Consider the following 20,138-nt stretch of genomic DNA (forward strand, 5'->3'; position numbering starts at 1 on the left):
GAAAGGATCTCCGATCACTCTTTGATTAAGCTTTCTTTAATATCATTCTTACTACTTGTGTCAATTGTTTTAAATCTCATTCTTGATCCATTCAGTGGTTAGCCCTGCTGCCTCTCAACGCCAGGGACCCAGGTTTAGTCCCACTCTCAGGCACCTGTCTGTGTAGAGTTTGCATGTTCTCCCCATATCTGCATGGATTTCCTCTCACGGTCCAAAGATGTGCAGGTTTGGTGGATTAGCTGTGCTAAATTGTTGAAGGATATGTGGGCCAGGTGGATTAGCTATGGAAAATGCTGGGTTACAGGGATAGGGTAGAGCAGGTGGGTCTGGGTGGGATGATCTCCAGAGGATTGGTGTGGACCTCAATGAGCCGAATGGCCTGCTTCCACACTGTAGGCATTCTGAGAGTGGGAACTGATTCTCCTGGTCTATTGTGTTCAGTCCCTTTTTGACTTTTCTTCAAAAAGAACAGTCCTGACTCCCCATAAATGAAGTTCCCCATGACTGGAATCATTCTTATGAATTTTGTCTGTACCTTCTCCAATGCATTCGCATCCTTCCCAAAGTGCAGCACCAAGAAATGAATGCAATTCTCCAGCAGAGGCCGAATGATTGTCTTCCACACGTACAACATGATCACCTTGCATTTGTACTCAGTCAATGCAGTCTAGAATATTGTACACTTTATTAACTGCTTTCTCAACCTGTCCTTTCACCTTCAATGATTTCTGTACATCTACACCCAGATCCCTTTGCTCCTGAGCTCCCTTTTAGAGATACTGTTTTATTTCATCTTGTCATTGCATGTTCTTCGATAAAGATGAATCACCTCTCATTTCTCCACATTAAACATCATCTGCCACTTCAAGGGGAGCCGATGGCCGACTGGTATTATGCTGAACTGTTAATCCGTAGACCCAAATAATGTTTTAAGGACCTGATTTTGAATCCTGTCATGGCAGATGGTGGAGTTTGCATTCATTAAAGTTATAACAGCTCTCTGGGTAAGCAATACCAATGTCATCCTTGCAGTAGAATAAAGAGTTTAATGATGACCATAGATCCATTGCTGATGTTGGAAAAACCCAACTGGGTCACTAATGCCCTTTAAGAAAAGAAACTACCATCTTTACCTGGCTTGGCCTACATGTGACTCCAGACCCACAGCAATGTGGTTGACTCTTAACTGCCGTATGGGCAATAAATTCTGGCCTGACCAGTGATGCCCTCCTGCCACGAATGAATTCTAAAAATAACTTTTGTGGCCATTCCAACACCCTGACGTATGCTTTTGAAGTTGTGTTATCCTCCTTTCAACTCTAAGCACTTCTAGGTTTTATAACCTCTACAAATTCTGAAATTGTGCTGTATACAGTAGGTCATTAATGTACATCAGCAAAAGTAAGGCCCCAACGTTGACCCCTGGAGGATTCCACAATAAATCTTTCTCTGGCCTGAAAATGTAACTAACCACAATTCTGTTTCCTATCAGTCAGCTAGTTTCAAATCCATGTTGCTCCTGCCCCCAGCTCGGTATTCTCCTGCCAGTGTTGGTGAGGTGGGTCAAGGGTTGGGTGAGAACCAGAGCTTAATTTGCTGCTGAGATGCTGCTTGGCCTGCTGTGTTCATCCAGCCTCACATTTTATTATCTTGGATTCTCCAGCATCTGCAGTTCCCATTATCTCTTAATTCAAATTGCAATTTGTGAACTTAAGTGATGAGAATTTGTGGGCTCTTTGACTGTGTGAGAATTACTGCCTACATAAATCCCCAGGCTCTTTCTGGCGCAGAGATCGCTGGATTTTGAGCGGGAAAGGGAATTGCAATTGATTCACTCTCTTCCACCCTGCCCCAGCCTAAAATTTGCTGGAAACACCCCTTATTAATGCCTCCTTTTGAGGTAATTAGCGCAGTGCAGACCTTAATTGAACCTGAAATATTTCTGCTGCCTAGTATATTTACTGGCTGACCCCGAGGCAGTTGGGCAGAGGTCTCTCCTGAAATGATCTGAATCACGGCAGTATGAAATAATTCCCTACCATTAAGGTGACGTGGCCTCCACACAAATTGGTCTTGTTAATTCTGTTAGGCCCCATTGTGAACTTTGTCTGACCTTACTGTAGATAATGCTCAGGCATTATTAGTGAGCTTCATCGGGGGTGGGGGATGCCCAGCTCAGGGACTGTATTGGCACAAGAGAAACCAGCTTCATAAGAAGTGGCCGTCCCTGTGGGAATTTAAACTGTAGCGTTGAGTTTTTTAAAGAAGAGCTAAATGGAGTAGAGAGGAATGGGGGCTGGGTTAAGCATTTACTTTTCAGTCACTTTGTTTGGAGTTCCAGAATGATAAATACAGTTGTGCTGAGTCTGGTGTTTACTAGTGAAAGCCGTGATTGATAGCAGAATAGATCTGGCCACAGCAGCTGTAGCAGTGACTTGGAAACCAAAAGCTCCTCAACATAAACTGTTCTTGAAGGTTACTGGTGAATGGTTGCAAGACCCTGAGTGCCCACCAGAATGACTGTAATATTTTTAAAAAATACTTTGTACACAGAATGTGTGCAATCACTGGCATTTATTGCCCAGTTTCCAAATCCTGCTGAGAAGGCGACTGTGTTTCTGCAGTCCACATTTATCTATTGCAGGCCTGGAGTATTGGTGCCTTCGGTTTCTTTTTCACGCAACTGAGCAGCTTGCTAGGTCACCTCCAGAAGACATTAAGAATGAGGAAAGCATCTGTATTCAGATTGGTTAGAAACTGGAACTTATCCCTGTGGCAGTAGGTTGAGCCGTAATCCTAGTTAAATCTATGAAGGCAGGTGAATTAGGGAGTGGACAAAACTTGTGCACAGCATTAATGTTGACTATATGGGCTGAATACTGTTTCTGTACTGTACTCGTTAAAGCCCCTTTTTCCTACCCCAAAAACCAGTTTTCTTGAGTTCTGTTTTGTATATTTCGGGTCAGGTTTGAACTCTTGGCTGTCCAATGCCACAAAACACTTTGCAACTGTGGTCTTTGGTGCTAGAGTATGTATTCCAGTACTGTGCTCTCTGTGGTTATTAGTAAGCAACTCACATCAGTGAAATGTATTGGAATGCATATTGGAACTTGAGTTTAAAAGGCTGCCACAGCCTGACTGAAACTGAAAGATGTGAGCCTGGCACTCCCCAGACAGATTGAAAATGGCACGGCAATCTGGCCATAAAATGTTTTATGAGACATAAATCTTGATGAGGGAGATTGCCTCTTTTGGTTGTAACAGCTCTCTGGGTGAGCAATACCAATGTCATCCTTGCAGTGACAGTCTCACACGTGCCTTCCTCTTGTTTCTCTGCAGGTTGTTATAATGCGAGACTACCATCATGAAAATGTGGTGGAAATGTACAATAGTTACCTGGTAGATGACGAACTGTGGGTGGTGATGGAATTTCTGGAAGGAGGAGCACTAACTGACATTGTAACACATACCAGGTATGGATCACCCATTGAAGCAATCACTAGCAAGGTGTTTTAATGCAGAACTGATCAACATTGGCACTAGCAGATAAATGCGTAACATGGCAGTTGTGGTGCAACAATGACTTGCTTCTGTGATCACTTCTGCAACAGCTTCTGATTGTTTGTTTGTTTTTGTTTTTGGGGGTTGGGGTGTATTCAGCACTGGTGGCGGCTGGTATGTGATGAAGATGGGGAGGTCACCCCGCACAGTTCCAAGTTGTTGCTGGAGTGACATGTGCAGCAAGTTGTCTGGTTTCAGCTGAGCTGCTCCAGAGACCAATGAAGCAACGAGAAACTGACGGACAGAGCAGTCCATTGGAAAAAGTCAGCACAGGTGAAACAGGCTGAACGTCAGCCTCTGTGATCTGCAATTCTATGGAGGAAGAAAGGTTGCTGCACTCAAAAGAATTTGTTCTAAAATCATACGCCCACAAATGGTTACTGCATTCCCGAAATAATGTGCAGCACTGATATATAAAGATATTACTCACACAAGTATATTGTATGGTATAGGACACACGGTGAAGTGGACGTTTTAAGCTAAAATGATTCCATTTATATTAAAAATGAGTTAAACTTTGGATAATTGTGTTCTTTCTCATAAAATTTTAGCCTTTTCCACTTAAACTTGCCGCCCGTTTTTGGGCGCTTTTTCTAATCAGCCTGCAATTTCATTTCTCTGGAACAGGTGGGATTGGAACCCATATCTCCTGGCCCAGAGGTAGGGACAATACCACCTGAGCCACAAGACCCCTTCAGTATTGGCAGCAGCAAAACGTTTCATAACATCTCTTATCTTTTTGTTGTAACTAAAAACTAAAATTGGTTTGGAGTACTTTCCCCCTGAAAGTTACAGGCAGTAATTAACCTGATGAATGTTAAATTCTGTCCTACAGGATGAATGAGGAGCAGATAGCAACTGTTTGCCTGTCTGTTTTGAAGGGGTTGGCTGTTCTACACGCGCAGGGTGTGATCCACAGGGACATTAAGAGTGACTCAATCCTCTTAACGCACGATGGAAGGGTAAGTTAATACCCATTAATTAGCTTTTATGGGCAGCGCTGGGGAAATAAATGGGAATAGAAAATTGCATCTTTTTATTATTTAAGCTACAATTGGGATTCACCCCATCTATCTGTTCCTGGTAGGAATAGTCTACAAGCTGTGTCTATCCAATGCAAAAGATAGGCAATTGAATGTTTAGGACTGGGATATGGATCTGCTGTTGCATCAACTTTTTAAATTAAGTGACCAGTCGTTTAACCCCCCCACAACATTACATGATGTTTTTCACCCACCCCACCCTAGGAAAATGCTTGTGGAAAGTGTGGTGCGTTGGTAAGGACACTGGGAACTTGCCCAACTGGTTATTTTTTACGAAGGAGCTGAATTAGTGGATGTATGGACTCCCTTTGTGTATGAAGTTGGCACTAATCTCCATGTATTGTCTATACAGGCACTCTACCAGTGGGCATTTTTCTGCTTTTTCCCCTTTTTATAGACCTTTCTACTGAAATTCTGCGTTCACTTTTGGTCTCCCTGCTGTAGGAAAGATATTTTTCCATTTGAAAGGGCGCAGAAAAGATTTATAAGGATGTTGCTGGGGATGGAGGGTTTGGGTTATAGAGAGAGGCTGAATAGGCCAGGTCTATTTTCTCTGGAGTGTCGGAGGCTGAGGGGTGACCTTATAGAGGTTTGTAAGATCATGAGGGGCATGGATCAGGTGAAAAGCTGTTATTTTTCCCAGGATAGGGAAGTCCAAAACTAGAGGGGCATAGGTTTAAGATGAGAGGGGAAAGAAATAATAGGGATCTAGGTAACTTTTCCTCACCGAGGGTGGTGCGTGCATGAAATGAGCTGCCAGAGGAAGTGGTGAAGGCTGGTACAGTTACAGTATTTAAAAATACTGTAGGTTAGGAAGGTTTTAGAGGGATATGGGCCAAATGCTGACAAATGGGACTGGATTAATACAGGATATCTGGTCAGCATGGACAAGTTGGACTGAAGGGTCTCTTTCTGTGCTGTACAGCTCTGACTGTATGAAATTAATCATTGTAGGTGTTGAAATCCCCAGTCCCTTTCGATTTGTTTTTCTCCTCTCAAGTGTGCTGTTCTTACTCCATTTCCCAAACTATCCCCTGTTCTGTCCTTCCCTGTTTCCCCCTGTCCCTTTTATTCTCTTGCCCCGCCACTGTCCTAGTGCAGCAAGCTTGTAGTCTCCTGCTCACACTGGCTGCCTGACTTTCTTTCTCATACCTTGGGGAGCATTTTTCTGGTAAATGGATGGTGTCAATGACTGTAAATTGGAAAAATCACGGCAAGAAATAAAATCTCCATTTGTCTATAAAGGCACAATTTCAGTCTCCAAAGTCCTCTGCAAATCTGGGAAGACTGTGACTGACTGCCAGCCATTAATCAGATGGAACAAGATATAGATCCCTAAAAACCCACTGGTTGTCAAAAAGAGTCATTTCCATCCCAAACTGTTTCTTGCTTGTTTACAGCTGTTCTGTTCAATATGGCTATGATCTTCCCCCTTCAGTTCGTTATTTGGAATAAAAATGGTGTTGGTGAAAGTAATACAATAAACGCAGTCATGAAAAGAAAGTAAAATCATAGTGCCTTAAATAATTCTCATCCTCTAGGCTTTGGGTGCCCTTTTGTGGCTGCAAAAGGTACTGCACAGAGCAGTGTTATAAACCGTAACTTGATTTTTTTTTTCCCTGGAGCAAGGTTTTAAATCTGTCTTGTCTGAAATTAGAGGTATAAAATTGAAGTTTATTTTTGTTCACAACTTATTGTTTCTCATAGAATTGAGTAATAATGAAATAGACACATCTGGGCAAATCTAATCTTTTTGTATGTGTGTGTGTGAAAATATATTCACATAGTATAAAATGTCATTTTCCCTTTACATTGGTATTTCTTGTGAATTTTCCTGATGAGTGCAAGACAAAGGTTCCACAAAATTTATTTTTCTTTAGTTTATAATCTTGGCATCATAAAGCCATTCAGCATAGAAACAGACCTTTCAGTCCAACCAGTCCTGGTTGACCATAAAATCAAATTAAACTATTCCCACCAGCCTGCAATTGGCGCATATCCCTTTGAATATTTATTATTCATGTACTTATCTAAATGTCTTTCAAACATTGTAACCGCTTCCTCTGGAAGTTCATTCCACACACTAACCCTCTGTGTTTTTTAAAAAAAAAATTGCCTCTCATGTCTTTTTAAAATCGTTCTTCTCTAACCTTAAAAATATACCCCCTAGTCTTGAAATCCCCCACCCTACAGAATAGACACCTGCATTCAATATATCTATACTCCTCATGATTTTATAAACTTCTGTAGGATCACTTCTAAATCTCCTACACTCCAGTGGAAGAAAGTCCCAGCTTATCCAGCCTCTCATTGTAACTCAAACCCTCCATTCCTGGCAACATCCTGGTAAATCTCTTCTGAACCCTCTCTGGCCTAATAATATCCTTCCTGTAACAGGGAGACTAGAACTGAACACAGTGCTCCAGAAGAGGCCTCACCAACGTCCTGTACAACCTCAACATAATGTCCCATAACATTTATTAATCCACTACCACAAATATTTCTGTTCACCTGGTCATAAATTACTGTTGTTCTCATCCATAAGGAAGAGGGAAGTTGATCAACATGTAGGCATCTCACAGTAGGCACCGGATGTGACCCAGGCTCCCTGTGACTGAGAATAATTATGTAGGCCTCTAGACTCGAGCTGCATTTGTGAGCATAGTCACCAGTCAGTCCCCGGTTAGCAGCTCTCTCTGCTCTTGATGATAAGGCTGCATTCAGTACACCATGAGTTTGGTTGATGCCTAGTGACCCATACTGGGATGTTCCTGTTCATTGCTGATAGGTCAGCACAGGATCAGACTCACTGGTAGGTGATGTCATGGAAGCAAATATATGTAAACGAGAGTGAGACTGGGAGAAGTGGGAGGCTTTGAAAAGAAACATGAGGCTTTCAGGGGGTGTGGTCCATCCTGTAATAATCTGATCTGAAATGTTGGCGGGCACACAAAGTGCATTGACTTTTCTACACCCATCTCCCTAACAAGGTCGCTTGCAACTTGAATATGTTTAAAAGCAGAGTCTGAGTTATACAATGAACAAAAAAAACCGCTGGAAATCTGAAACAAAAGCAGAAATTACTGGATAACCTCAGCAGATCTGGAGAGAAAACAGAGTCCAATGTTTGAGGTCCAGTGACCCCAGTTCTGAAGAAAGGTTACTGAACCCAAAACATAGACTGCTTCCTCTCCACAGATGCTGGGTTTCTCTGGCAGTTTCTGCTTTTGTCTCTGAGCTCATGTCTGTACAGCCTATTTTTGATTCACTTTGTCCTTTCTTAAAGGTGAAGCTTTCAGACTTTGGATTCTGTGCCCAGGTATCAAAAGATGTACCAAGGCGCAAGTCACTGGTGGGCACTCCTTACTGGATGGCGCCAGAGTTAATCTCTCGGTTGCCATATGGACCAGAGGTAACAATTGGTTTATTTCTGTATTGGGAGGTGATGCCGAGTCAGTACGTCTTTTACAGTTTGGTTTGGCATTCATATTAATATCACTTTCTGCGTTTTCACACAAAATTAAACTTGCCTGTATAAGCTCGGTGCTGTGAAACAAGTCGTCTGTACCTCTATAAGAAAATGAAACACGTGACCACAGCAGTAAGCTGAACAAGCCAACAGCTCCCAGATTTGACCTCTTCTGTCGGCTGAGTTATACTAATTATAACTTGACCGTATAATGTCAGTGCCCCTATGAAAAGAGTCAGAAGATTGTTGGTTTAGTACTGGTTTGGTGATGCTATCCACAGTCAAATAGCCCCTGACTTTCTAGATTTGCTTATGAGGAATAGCCACTTCACTGATACTGTGTTGCATTATGGACAATTTCTAAATCTGTGCCAGGACTTTCAGGATAGCGAGGGAGAGCGAGAGTCTCCAGGCCTGGGGTATTGCCTCCACCGACTCAGAGGTCTCAAGATGCTGTGTCTAAAGCTTTGAGTCTCTGGTTAAACAATTCTCAGATTAAACTACTTGTTTAATCAGAGTTGACAAGAATTTTCTGTCTCCTGTTATTGTAAATATCTGGCCAGAGGATTGAGAAAATGGCAGAGAGAGAAGTTTTGTTTTAAACATCATCACGTTCAGTTAATATGAAATAACTCTGCAGAGGCGGTCACTGAGTCACCCTTTATTTACACGTGCATGATTCTTAACACTGGTCCAATTATCTCAGAGTGAGCAGAGCCTCTGTTTATATCTGTCGACCAGGGCTCCCTGTTTGGACCAGGTTAATAGCCCCAATTAGGGAACTCATATTCTGTGAGGTTCACCTGGCTGATTTTATTACAGTCACTGCAAATATTTGTTAACTGTCTTTATTGCCTATCTGATTTTTGTCTCATTCTGAAAATATTTTTAATGATTTTGGTAGTTTCTTTTTCGACGCCTTGTTAACTCCATTAAGGACAGTGCAAAGTGTTCAAGGGCTGTTCATCTTTTTGCTGAACATGAGTAATGCATTGCCCCCTATTTGTTTCCAGGTGGATATCTGGTCTTTGGGTATCATGGTAATTGAGATGGTTGATGGGGAACCTCCATATTTCAATGAACCTCCTCTGAAGGCCATGAAAATGATACGGGACAATCTCCCACCCAAACTAAAGAATGGCCAAAAGGTAATGTGATGTATAATGCATTAATGCTGAAATATTCTTCATCTCAGTGAGAAATGGAGTGAGCTTAGAGAAATGGGAGAATCCAGACATTGGCAACACCTAAGAGAGTAGGTTATTCATTTTTACTGCTTCAGTGACAGGAATTCTGTACAGTTAACATTGTTAGACATAGGAGCAGAAGCTATTCTGTTCGCCAAGGCCACTTCTTCATTCAGTGAGAGTGTGGACGATCTGATAATCCTCAGTTCCTCTTCCCTACTTTTTACCCATGAGCCTCCATTCCGTTACTTATTTCCCTTAGAAATCTGTTTTTGTCAGCCTAGAATATACTGCATGTCCTAGCTTTGACAGCATTCTGCAGTAAAGATTTCTGCAAATTTACCACCTTCTCTTCGTCTCTGTGTTAACCGAGTGATACCTCATTCTGGGATTGTGCCCTCTGGCCTTGGACGTTCAGACAGGAAAAACAATCTTTCTACATCTGCCCTATCAGGTCCCCTTTTTCAGTAAGATCTCCCCTCAATCTATTAAATTCCAATGACTGACAATTCTGGTGTAGTTTTTGTCTTCGTGGAGTGATCATTTTTGTACATTTTAAACTCTTTGAAACTCAAAAGTCAAGATGTGTTATATTCAAATCTCTTTCATTGCTTCTTAGTTTGAAATTTGTATTTGCTTTATCTGCCCTGGAATAGAGAGTGATGCCACAGCTTTAGCTCCAAAGCTAGTGTCGCCTCACCCAGTCAGCTGACTGTGAGCCCCCATCCAGCTAGTTACAGATACAGAGCCAGATCGTAATTAGCTTTTGTTGCATTCTCCCTTGCCCGAACATGTAAGAGAATGCTGATCAGCAAGTTTATCCATTCACTCCAGCGAGAGGATGTGTCTGGCTTCCACAAAAAAAATTACAACTTATTAAGGGTTCTTTTGCAAGAATAATACATTTTGTCAATTTGGCTTTATTAATGTAAATAAATACAAAGTTTAGAAATTCTAGGTTGCTTTCTTATCAAAGGCTGAGTGCTTGCAAGGGTCTGCATGTATGTAGTTTATTTACTCATTCATGGGATGAGGGTGTCGCTGACCAGGCAGCATTTATTGCCTGTCCCTAATTGTCCAGAGGGCAGTTAAGAGTCCACCACGTCACATGTAGGCCAGACCAGCTAAGGATGGCAGTTTCATTCCATAAAAGTCTCTAGTGAGCCAGATTGGTTTTTATGACAATCAATTCATTATTCTTAATTCCAGATTTTAATTTATTGAATTCAGATTCCACCCAGGTCCCCAAAACATTAGCTGAATTTCTGCATTAGTAGTCTTGTAATAATATCACTAGGCTGTTGCCTCCCCGATGGCCGTTGCTTCTGTCACGGTTGCCTTAGCGTCCTGAGTGTAACAAAACGTTCTAAAGCACTTTACGAGGAACATTCTTATCAGCCAAAATTTGATGCCGAGCCACATAAGAACAAGCTTAGTCAAAGATCTAGGTTTTAAAGGACAGTTTAACTGGGGGAGAAAAACAGTTTCGGAATAAACTCCGGTCAATATTTGGTCGGAGTCCTGCAATAGGACTGCGATGCTGAGTTAAGCCTCCCTCTCCCGTCGGTTGTTAAGTAACCGTGACTGTGTTCAAGGTGTTGTCGTAAAGACCGAGGTAGATACATTCTTCCCTAGCAAGGGAGTCAAGGGTTGTCAGGAGTAGGTGAGATTTGAGGCTGTTAGCAAGATCATGTTTGATCTTACTAATGATAGAATGGGTCTGAGGAACTAAGTGGCCTACTTCTCCTAATTCCTGAGATGTCTGGCATATAGGGTGTCATATGTAGATCAGACCAAGTAAGGCAGGCAGCCTTCCTTTCTAAAAGGCATTAACAGACTAGATGAGTTTTTACAACAATCTGATATTTAAGGTATTTTCTATTCAACCTGTTCAGAAATATCACTTCACAACCTCTGGAGCAGGCAGGACTTTAAAACAGGCCTCCTGGCTGAAAGGTAGGGACACTGTCACGGCACAAGAGATCCTGGGTGATATGGTATTTAGAGAATCACCATTAATTCTATTTCAGAATTAATTAATTAATGCAGGTAGGAACAAAGCAGAGAATAAGGTAGGGCTGATAAATTGAACTGTATTTATTTCAGTGCAGGAGGCCTAACAGGTAAGGCAGATGAACTCAAGGCCTGGTTGGGAACATGTGCTGAGATATCATAGCAGTTATAGAGACATGGCTCAGGGGTGGTCAGGACTGGCAGCTTAATGTTCCAGGGTATATATGCTATGATAAGGATAGAAAGGGTGTCAAGAGAGGAGGGGAGTGGCAATTTTGATTAGGGATAGCTTTACGGCTGTACTTAGGCAAGATATTCCTGGAAATGTGCCCAGGAAAGGTATTTGGATGGAACTGAGAAATAAGAAAGGGATGCTCACCTTTATTGGGATTTTATTATAGATACACAGACACACACAGACACACACAGACACACACAGACACACACAGACACACACAGACACACACAGACACACACAGACACACACAGACACACACAAGAATTTGGAAGGAGATCTCAGTTTGTAAGAATAATAGAGATTTTAACTTTCCAAACATAGACTAGGACTGCCATAGTGTTAAAGGCTTGGATGGAAAGAAATTTAAGTATGTACAGGAACATTTTCTGATTCAGCATGTGGATGTACCTGTTAGAGAAGGTGCAAAACTTGACCTTCGGTTGGGAAATAAGGCAGGACAAGTAACTGAGGTGTCAGTGGGGGAGCACTTTGGAAACCGTGACCGTAATGCTATTAGTTTTAACATAATGATGGAAGAAGATAGGCCAGAAGTTCTAAATTGGAGGAGGGCCAATTTTGACGGTATGAGGCAAGAACTTTCAAAAGTTAATTGAGGCGATGTTTGCAGGTAAAGGGATGGTTGGAAAATGGGAAGCCTTCAAAAATGAGATAATGAGCGTCCTGGGACAGTACGTTCCTGTTTAGAATGAAGGACAAGGCTGTAGGGAATGCTGGATGATTAGAGAAATTGAGGCTTTGGTCAAGCAAAAGAAGAAAGCATATGTCAGGTATAGACAACAGAGATCAAATGAATCCTTAAAGTATAAAGCCAGTAGGAGTATACTTAAGAGGGAAATCAGGAGGGCAGACATGAGATAGCTTTGGCAAATAGGGTTAAGGAGAATCCAAAGGGATTTTGAAAATACATTAAGGACAAAAGAGTAATAAGGGAGAGAATAGAACCCTTTTTAAAAATCAGCAAGGCTGCCTTTGTGTGGGACTGCAGAAGATCGGGGAGATAGTAAACAAGTGTTTTCCATCAGTGTTTACTATGGAAAAAGATATGGAAGATACAGAACATGAGGAAATAAATAGCAAAATCTTGAAAAATGTCCATATTACAGAAGTGGTGGTGCTGGATGTCATAAAACACATAAAGGTGGATAAATCCCCAGGATATGATCAGCTGTACCCTAGAACTCTGTGCGAATCTAGGGAGGTGATTGCTGGGCTCCTTGCTGAGATATTTGTATCATCGAAGGTGAACTGCTGGATGACTGGAGGTTGGCTAACGTGGCGCCACTATTTAAGAAAGGTGGTAAGGAAAAGCCAGGGAACTAAAGACCGGTGAGCCTGACATTGGTGGTGGGCGCATTGTTGGAGACAATCCTGAGGGATAGAATTTACATGTATTTGGAAAGACAAGGACAGTGATAGTCTGTATGACTTTGTGTGTGGGAAATCATGTCTGTCTAACTTGATTGAGTTTTTTGAACGGTGGATATGATCTATATGGACTTCAGTAAGGTGTTTGACAGAGTTCATCATAGTAGACTGATTAGCAAGGTTAGACCACATGGAGTACAGGGTACTACCCATTTAGATACAGAACTGGCTCAAAGATAGAAGACAGAGGATGGCGATGGAGAGTTGCTTTTCAAATTGGAGGCCTGTGACAAAGAATCAGTGCTAGGTCCACTGCTTTTCGTCATTTATATAAATGTTTTGAATGTGAACATAGGAGGTATGGTCAGTAATTTTGCAGATGACAGCAAAATTGGTGGTGTAGTGGCCAGTGAAGAAGGTTACCTCTGAGTACAGAGGGACCTTTGATCTGATGTGGCAGTGGAGTTTAATTTCAATAAATGTGAGGCGCTGCATTTTGGAAAAGCAAATCGGGGCAGGACTTATACACTTAATGGTAAGGTCCAGGGGAGTGTTGCTGAACAGAGAGACCTTGGGGTGCAGGTTCATAGTTCCTTGAAAGTGAAGTTGCAGGCAAATAGTATGCTTCCCTTTATTGGTATGAAGGAGTTGGGAGGGTCCTGTTGCAGCTGTACAGGACATTGGCACTTTTGGAGTACTGTGTGCGATTCTGGTCTCCCTGCTATAGGAAGGATGCTGTGAAACTTGAAAGAGTTCAGTAAAGATTTGCAAGAATGTTGCCAGGGTTGGGGAATTTGAGCTACATTGAGATGCTGAATAGGCTGGAGTATCAGATGCTGAGGAGTGACTTTATAGAGGTTTATAAAATCATGAGGGGCATGGATAGGGTGAATAGACAAGGTCTTTTCCCAGGGTGGGGGAGTCCAAAACTAGAGGGGCATAGGTTTAAGGTGAGAGGGGGAAAGATTTAAAGGGGCAGCTTTTTCACACAGAGGGTGTTGAGTGTATGGAATAAGCTGCCAGAGGAAGTGGTGGAGGCTGGTAAAATTTAAAAGGCATCTGGATGGGTATAAGAGGGATATGGGGCTCGATTAATTTGGGATATCTGGTCAGCATGGACCGAAGGGTCTGTTTCCATGTTGAATTACTCTGGCTGAATTTTAATTTCCCCACGGTGGTGGAAGGATTTGAACTTTTGTTTCTGGGTCATTGCTCCAGGCCACAGGACTCTTGTCAATTCAGCAACGTAGGCAGTACGTGACCATTCTCTGAATGTTTTTATTTCTGAAACCCCTGTTTTACTTTTTCTTAGGTATCTCCCTTGTTAAAAGGCTTTTTGGACCGGCTGTTGGTACGAGACCCCACCCAGAGGGCAGTGGCTTCTGAATTACTGAAACACCCCTTCCTGAGCAAGGCTGGGCTTCCGTCCTGCATTGTACTACTGATGAGAGCGAATCGGATGAAGTGAGCAGAGTTTGCAAGTTGCTGATTGCAGCACTGGGAGAAAAACAGAATATGATTTAAAACTTTGAAAAGTATATTTCATAAATAAATCATTTGGCATTTACGTGAGCAGGGTAACTTCCTGTCTGATTAGTGGGCCTGAGAGATATTGCTTTCTACCCCTGGCGAATTGTTGACTCAACAACCACCTATTTCAACTGGATCTTCTGACTCTGAACTTTGAACTTTGACACTACTGTTTTCAAGGGGGTTAGAACCACAAAGGAATATGAATACTACTGAACTCCAAGACGTTTTCTCTTGATTTGTAAAATGTAACTTAAAGAGACTGCTAATGAGTTGATTTAATTTCGCTTGTACATCGAACAACTGAGGATCTACACTGGAATTGATTACTTCCTCCAGATCATGAGCTGATTTTAAACACTGTTAGGTATAGTGGCTTTACCAGTATGGAACATGCATCCAGGATTCAGTATGTGTGTTGGGGGGAAGGATAAGGGAGGGAGGGAGGGACACTACCTGTGAAATGATCTTCTGACATTCATCTTGGCAAAGAATGCTGGCATATTGTCAGGGCGAGAGTAATATGTATGCTCAGTGCCTTTTCTGCATCCCGTTGGAGTTGGAGACAAGTTGTGCATGTTTATTTTACTGTTCAGTCAGTTTAAGGAGAAAGAAAATGGGGGATGTGTGCATAGTCATAGTTGATAATGCAGACTGCTGGAATTGCAGTCCCACCTGACACCCTGGGGTCACATCAGGAAAGATAAATGTGGGCAATATAATGCACAAAGTAGTGGACACTGTGTATGTCACAAAGCATTAAGCACCCTCGTAGCGAAAAGGAGGACACTAACTGTAGACACTGTGAATTGGGGCAAATTAGGTGATCCCTATCTGTGGGTGGTACCTGTCTATCAGGGACAGATGCACCTTGTGGAAGCCCCCCATGTGAATATTGTGATGCTGGAATTTCCTGCCTCTTGGTTCAGATCATTTATTCCTTTGGCATTGTTTCATCTCAAACAGGAAATAGAAGTCATAAAACATTAAAAGACCAGTTTTCCTCAGAATAATCTTGCCAAGTGTAAGGAGTTACTAATGCACTTTTTGTAAGCAGGTCAGAAGAATCAGCTGAGAGAATCGATATCCATTTAGTCCGGTTTACTTTGCATACTAATGTTTTTATAGCAGTGATGGGGTGTGTCTAAAAACTCAAACGGCTCCTTGTTCAGACAGTGGGAGATGGCCACACAAAGTGCAAATTTGGAGGTCGTTCATCAAGGAATTCCTATTAACTTTATAATATAGCTACATACAATGATGCCAATTCTCCTTCCAGCCAGAACTGCTGTTAACCTGTAACCCACAGCAGCAGTGCTTGAGTAAAGGGGTTAATGTAAGGTTCTTGATGCCCCCTTTTGAGAGCACCTTTTATATTTGGCCTCCTCTTCAGTGAAAGGCTGAGCAGTCTTTGACAGGTGTGACGTCTCCTCAGATCAGTCTGTTCTAATTCAGTTATCCCTCCATGCAAAGGAACAGCCCAGTGACCAGAATTCACCATTCAATACTGACAACCCCCATTTCCAGCATTATGGGCTTGGGAGAAACCAGACCGAAATTCCCAGAGACTTGTAGTCCCACGAGGGCAGGCCCTTTCACATCCTGATGTTAGAGGTTTACACTAAGCTAACTGGCCTGAAAAGACAGGCTAGTGCATGGATAACTGGTTTGAAAATGTGACATTAATCCATGCCCTTTTAGAAGTCTCAACTAAAGTGGAAAGGTTTCCCAGCAGCTCATTGCAGGAAGTGTCCTAGGGAAGTTGTGTTTGAGCCCATGTCTGGAATGTAGCTTCATTATCAGTATGGATGGATGAAGTGACTACTGAATGGTTTTGCCTGGTTTTGTTTAAGGATATTTATATTGTAATTTTTTGTAACACGATACAGTATTTTTTTTGAGAATGCAGCAACTTATTTTCTTGAGTAGCTACTTTACAACAAGATTTACTGTTTAAGGAGTGTTTTTCAAAACTGTGCCAAGTGGGTGAACTTAAGGTTTTTACATTTTCTAATTACAGATTAGAAAATACTTTTACATGCAGTTTTCTATGTCTGTTGTGTTTCATGCTGTGTTTTGTGTGTGTGTGCATATTTTGTTTCTGCTACAGTGAATTGTTGCAAAGCACTGATCAAAATGGGAAACTACTGCTCAAGATCCCAACCTCAATCTTGCCCTCTTATTCTCGCTGTCTATCCTTCACTTACTCCCTCTTGATGTGACTCAGTTCACAGTGTTCTCATCGAGGGCCAGACTGTCTCTAAACTGTTCAGCAACCTGAACGTTTGTGTGTAGGTTGAGCATAAATCGACTCCGTCATCACCAAGCATGTGTATTTATGCAAAAGAAAAGAAACTGACTTGGACGAATCGGCTGTGCACCACACGAGAATAGCTGTCTCTGCAAAGAAAAGCAAAGTATTCTGGAAATCTCAAAAAACACAGAATGCTTGAGGAACTTAGCAGGTTTGGCAGCATCTTTATTTGTTCATGGGATGAGGGCATCACTGGCCAGGCAGTATTTATTGCCCAGAGGGTAGTTGAGAGTCAGCCACAAAGTTATGAGTCTGGAGTCACATAAAGGGTACTAGTGAACCAGATCGGTTTTGCTTACTATCGGCAATGGATTCACGGTAGATTGAAACATAGTTAATGCTTCAGACTCATCGTCAGCTGTTTCTCTCTCCACAGGTACTGCCAGACCTGCTGAGTTTTTCCAGTGTTCTGTATTTGTTTGTCTTCAAATGGCTTGATCCCTTGCACCAGGTTCCAAGCAAGTGTAACAGCATTGACCGAAATAGAAGAAGGGACATTTCAATTTTTTTTTAAAGACCCTGTTAGGATTCTTTGACTCAGTTGGCTCAGAGAAGAGCAGAGAGTTGTACTCCAACGGCTAGCATGATTTCCCCTGACCAGTACTACCATTCATCTCTTGTTTTCTGGATTCTCACTTTCTACATGATGGCTTGTCAGCCGATACCAGTAATTCATAGGTGAAGCTATATAGAATTCCTGAGTCAAAAACAGAAAATGTTGGAAAAGTTCGGCAGGTCTGGCTGCATCTGTGTAGAGAAAGCAGAGTTAACGTGCCAGTTCATGTGACCCTTCCTCATTTGATCTGAAACATTAACTCTGATATCCCTCCACTGATGCTGCCAGACCTGCTGAACTTTTCCAGCAGTTTGCTTTTGTTTCTAATTTACAGCATTTTCAGTTCTTTGTTTTTATTTAGAGTTCCTGAGTGTCGACATGCTATAAGTTTGAATAATTCTGAACATTTTACCTAACTTTGCCCTCCCTTTATTCCATATGAATAAGTCAAAGCATCCCGATAGGATCACAAAACAATTGGAATTGTCCCTTTTTCTAATTAGATTAATGATGCTTCCCATTTGAGAGTTTAACCTTCAATGATAAAATGGAATTGTCGAAGGCTTTCAGTGCAAGAGGCCTTTTGGGCCTTCAAATTTTTGCTATTTCACTGCAAGAGCTACTTGGAGTCCTCTTCCCCACAGCCCTGCAATGTTCTTTCTTCAGGTAATATCCTGATACACTTTTGAAAGGCACAATTGATTCTGTCTTCGCCTCACTCTCAGAACACTCTAGAATCCAATATCTCACCACGCAGTGTGCTGAACAGAATTGAAATATGAATCACCCAAAACCTGGACCTAAAATGGGGTCAGTTGACTGATTACTCTGTCTGCCCAAATCCCGATGCGTCTTTCACTTTCACATCCCCTGTGAGTACAGAAGCTTTTATTACAGCCACAGCACAAGATCATTTTACTCAGCATCTCAAGTTGCTCCGTCAGCACATTCATCTCTGATCTTGGGCACTGGGGGAGCAAGGCAGGAATGATGACTGAGTAGTTCCCCCGGCACCATTTTTGATTCTTGTAACTCCTTCTGATATTCTTCTGCAATTAGAGCAGCACTCACCCTGCCAGCAGAAGCCTTGTTCCTCCCTATGTAGAAGTTAAATGTTTATCAGTCTCTACCTGTTTGTTACAAATCAGAAATGGAAGCCAAACCATCACTGCAACATTTGGCATGAGCAAGTAAGTGGTACATGTTAAGTGTTGAGCACTTGATCTCAGCAGTGTGTATGTATTTATAGTTTCAGATTTTTAGGTGTAGATGAAGCGCTATTGTTTGTTTCACATTGGGGGTAATCATGTTAACTGTCGTAAAGAACGTTTGATCTTCAAAAGAGCCTTAAATTGAGCATTGCCATTGGTGCCAGAGGAGTTTAGAACCTTAATGAAATCTACAGGAATAGTTAATGACCTGTGAGGTTTTCAAGCTTTTGCCACACTCTTGACAATGCCCCTGATGACATCCAGGATCCATTCCTCACACCCACCCACACTATTCCCTAATCTCTTGATGTTATTAGTTTCTAGAATCTATCGCTGTTGGTGTAACGATGCCTCTGGCCGGAGGGCATTATTGCAATGTGACTTGTTACTGAGACAGTTTCCATTATAGGTGTGGACGTGAACTCGCAATAGATGGCGCATCTCAAAGCCTCCCTCCGGTTAGCTTCCTTCCAAGCTTTTTCTCCGTGTATCTGTGATTCAGTTTTGTGGGCCGCCTGAGGTCTACAGCCTGGGCCTTGACTGACTCCATAAATAAAAACCAAAAGAACTGTGAATGCTGTAATTCAGGAACAAAAGCAAAGTTGCTGGAAGAGCTCAGCAAGTCCTGTGGAGGAGAAAATAGAGTTAACATTTTGGGTCCGGTACCCTTCCTCAGAGCTGAGGAATGCAGGAATGATGACTGAATAGTTCCCCCGGCACCATTTTTGATTCTTATAACTCCTCCTGATATTCTTCTGCAATTAGAGCGACACTGGCCCCGTTATTACTGATTCCGTTATTTCTTGGAGATAAAAGTTGGAATGTGGCTCTTGTTTTGCGGGTCAAAGATTCGGCAACCTGAACTGAGCCATGTTAAGGATTAGGGAAATAAAATGCTGTATTTCTATGGCCTCTTTCACAGCTTTGTAAGGTGCCAAAACATATTACAGCCAACGAAATAGTTTTGAAGCATATTGCTGCTGTAATGTAGAAAGTTCACTTGCCAGCATATGCAGCAAGTACCCATAAACAGCAATGTAAAATGATTTTATCAGTCTGTTCGAAAAGGCTTTGGTACACCTCCAGGACTTATCTGGACACAATGAACCCTGTAGGCTGTAAACACTCAATACACATGGACAGATCAATTCAGGGAGTAATTAACACTCAAAGAATCAATGATGGTAATCGACCACTCATCCTCTTTCCAAACCTACAAGTGTCAATTACTCACTGCTCAAAAGGAGGGAAGGAAATGTTTCCTGTATGCAGCCATAAGCTGTAAATACACTCTGAAGGTCACTGCATGTAGCTCAGTAGCTTTGCACCTATTTTAATGCACTTATTTTAAGCTTGGCAAAGCAGTTGCAATGATGCCTATTTGTGTGCAAGATTTGCTATGACTGAGATATAATCTTGACGCTTTTTCTGGGTTGTGGGCAGCAGTGTTTAATGCCCATTCCAAATGGCTCATTTCAGAGGACAATTAATAGTCTGCATCTGGAGACACCGTTACTTGGATAAGCTTACGTGAGAGAGTTCATTCCCTAAAGAGCATTCATGAATCAAATAGAGTCATAGCTTTGTCAGAGCCTCACTGATGATGTTACCTAGAATGGTGACGAAACGT

General features: G+C 42.0%; 1 protein-coding gene across 9 annotated transcripts in view; it reads left to right on the forward strand.

The window, feature by feature from the left end:
- pak4 (p21 protein (Cdc42/Rac)-activated kinase 4) overlaps window positions 1–14,860 on the forward strand; it is a 131,968-nt gene extending 117,108 nt beyond the window's left edge. For all 9 annotated transcript variants that reach the window (XM_048522533.2, XM_048522537.2, XM_048522531.2 and 6 more), the window contains exons 6-10: window positions 3,340–3,473; window positions 4,397–4,523; window positions 7,891–8,016; window positions 9,087–9,221; window positions 14,210–14,860. In XM_048522533.2, the coding sequence (XP_048378490.1) occupies window positions 3,340–3,473; window positions 4,397–4,523; window positions 7,891–8,016; window positions 9,087–9,221; window positions 14,210–14,365 (678 nt within the window). In that variant the 3' untranslated portion in view covers window positions 14,366–14,860. The remainder of the gene's footprint in view (window positions 1–3,339; window positions 3,474–4,396; window positions 4,524–7,890; window positions 8,017–9,086; window positions 9,222–14,209) is intronic.
- The last annotated feature ends 5,278 nt before the right edge of the window (window positions 14,861–20,138 follow it).

Source organism: Stegostoma tigrinum, chromosome 39, assembly GCF_030684315.1.
Source record: "Stegostoma tigrinum isolate sSteTig4 chromosome 39, sSteTig4.hap1, whole genome shotgun sequence".
NCBI lineage: Eukaryota > Metazoa > Chordata > Chondrichthyes > Orectolobiformes > Stegostomatidae > Stegostoma > Stegostoma tigrinum.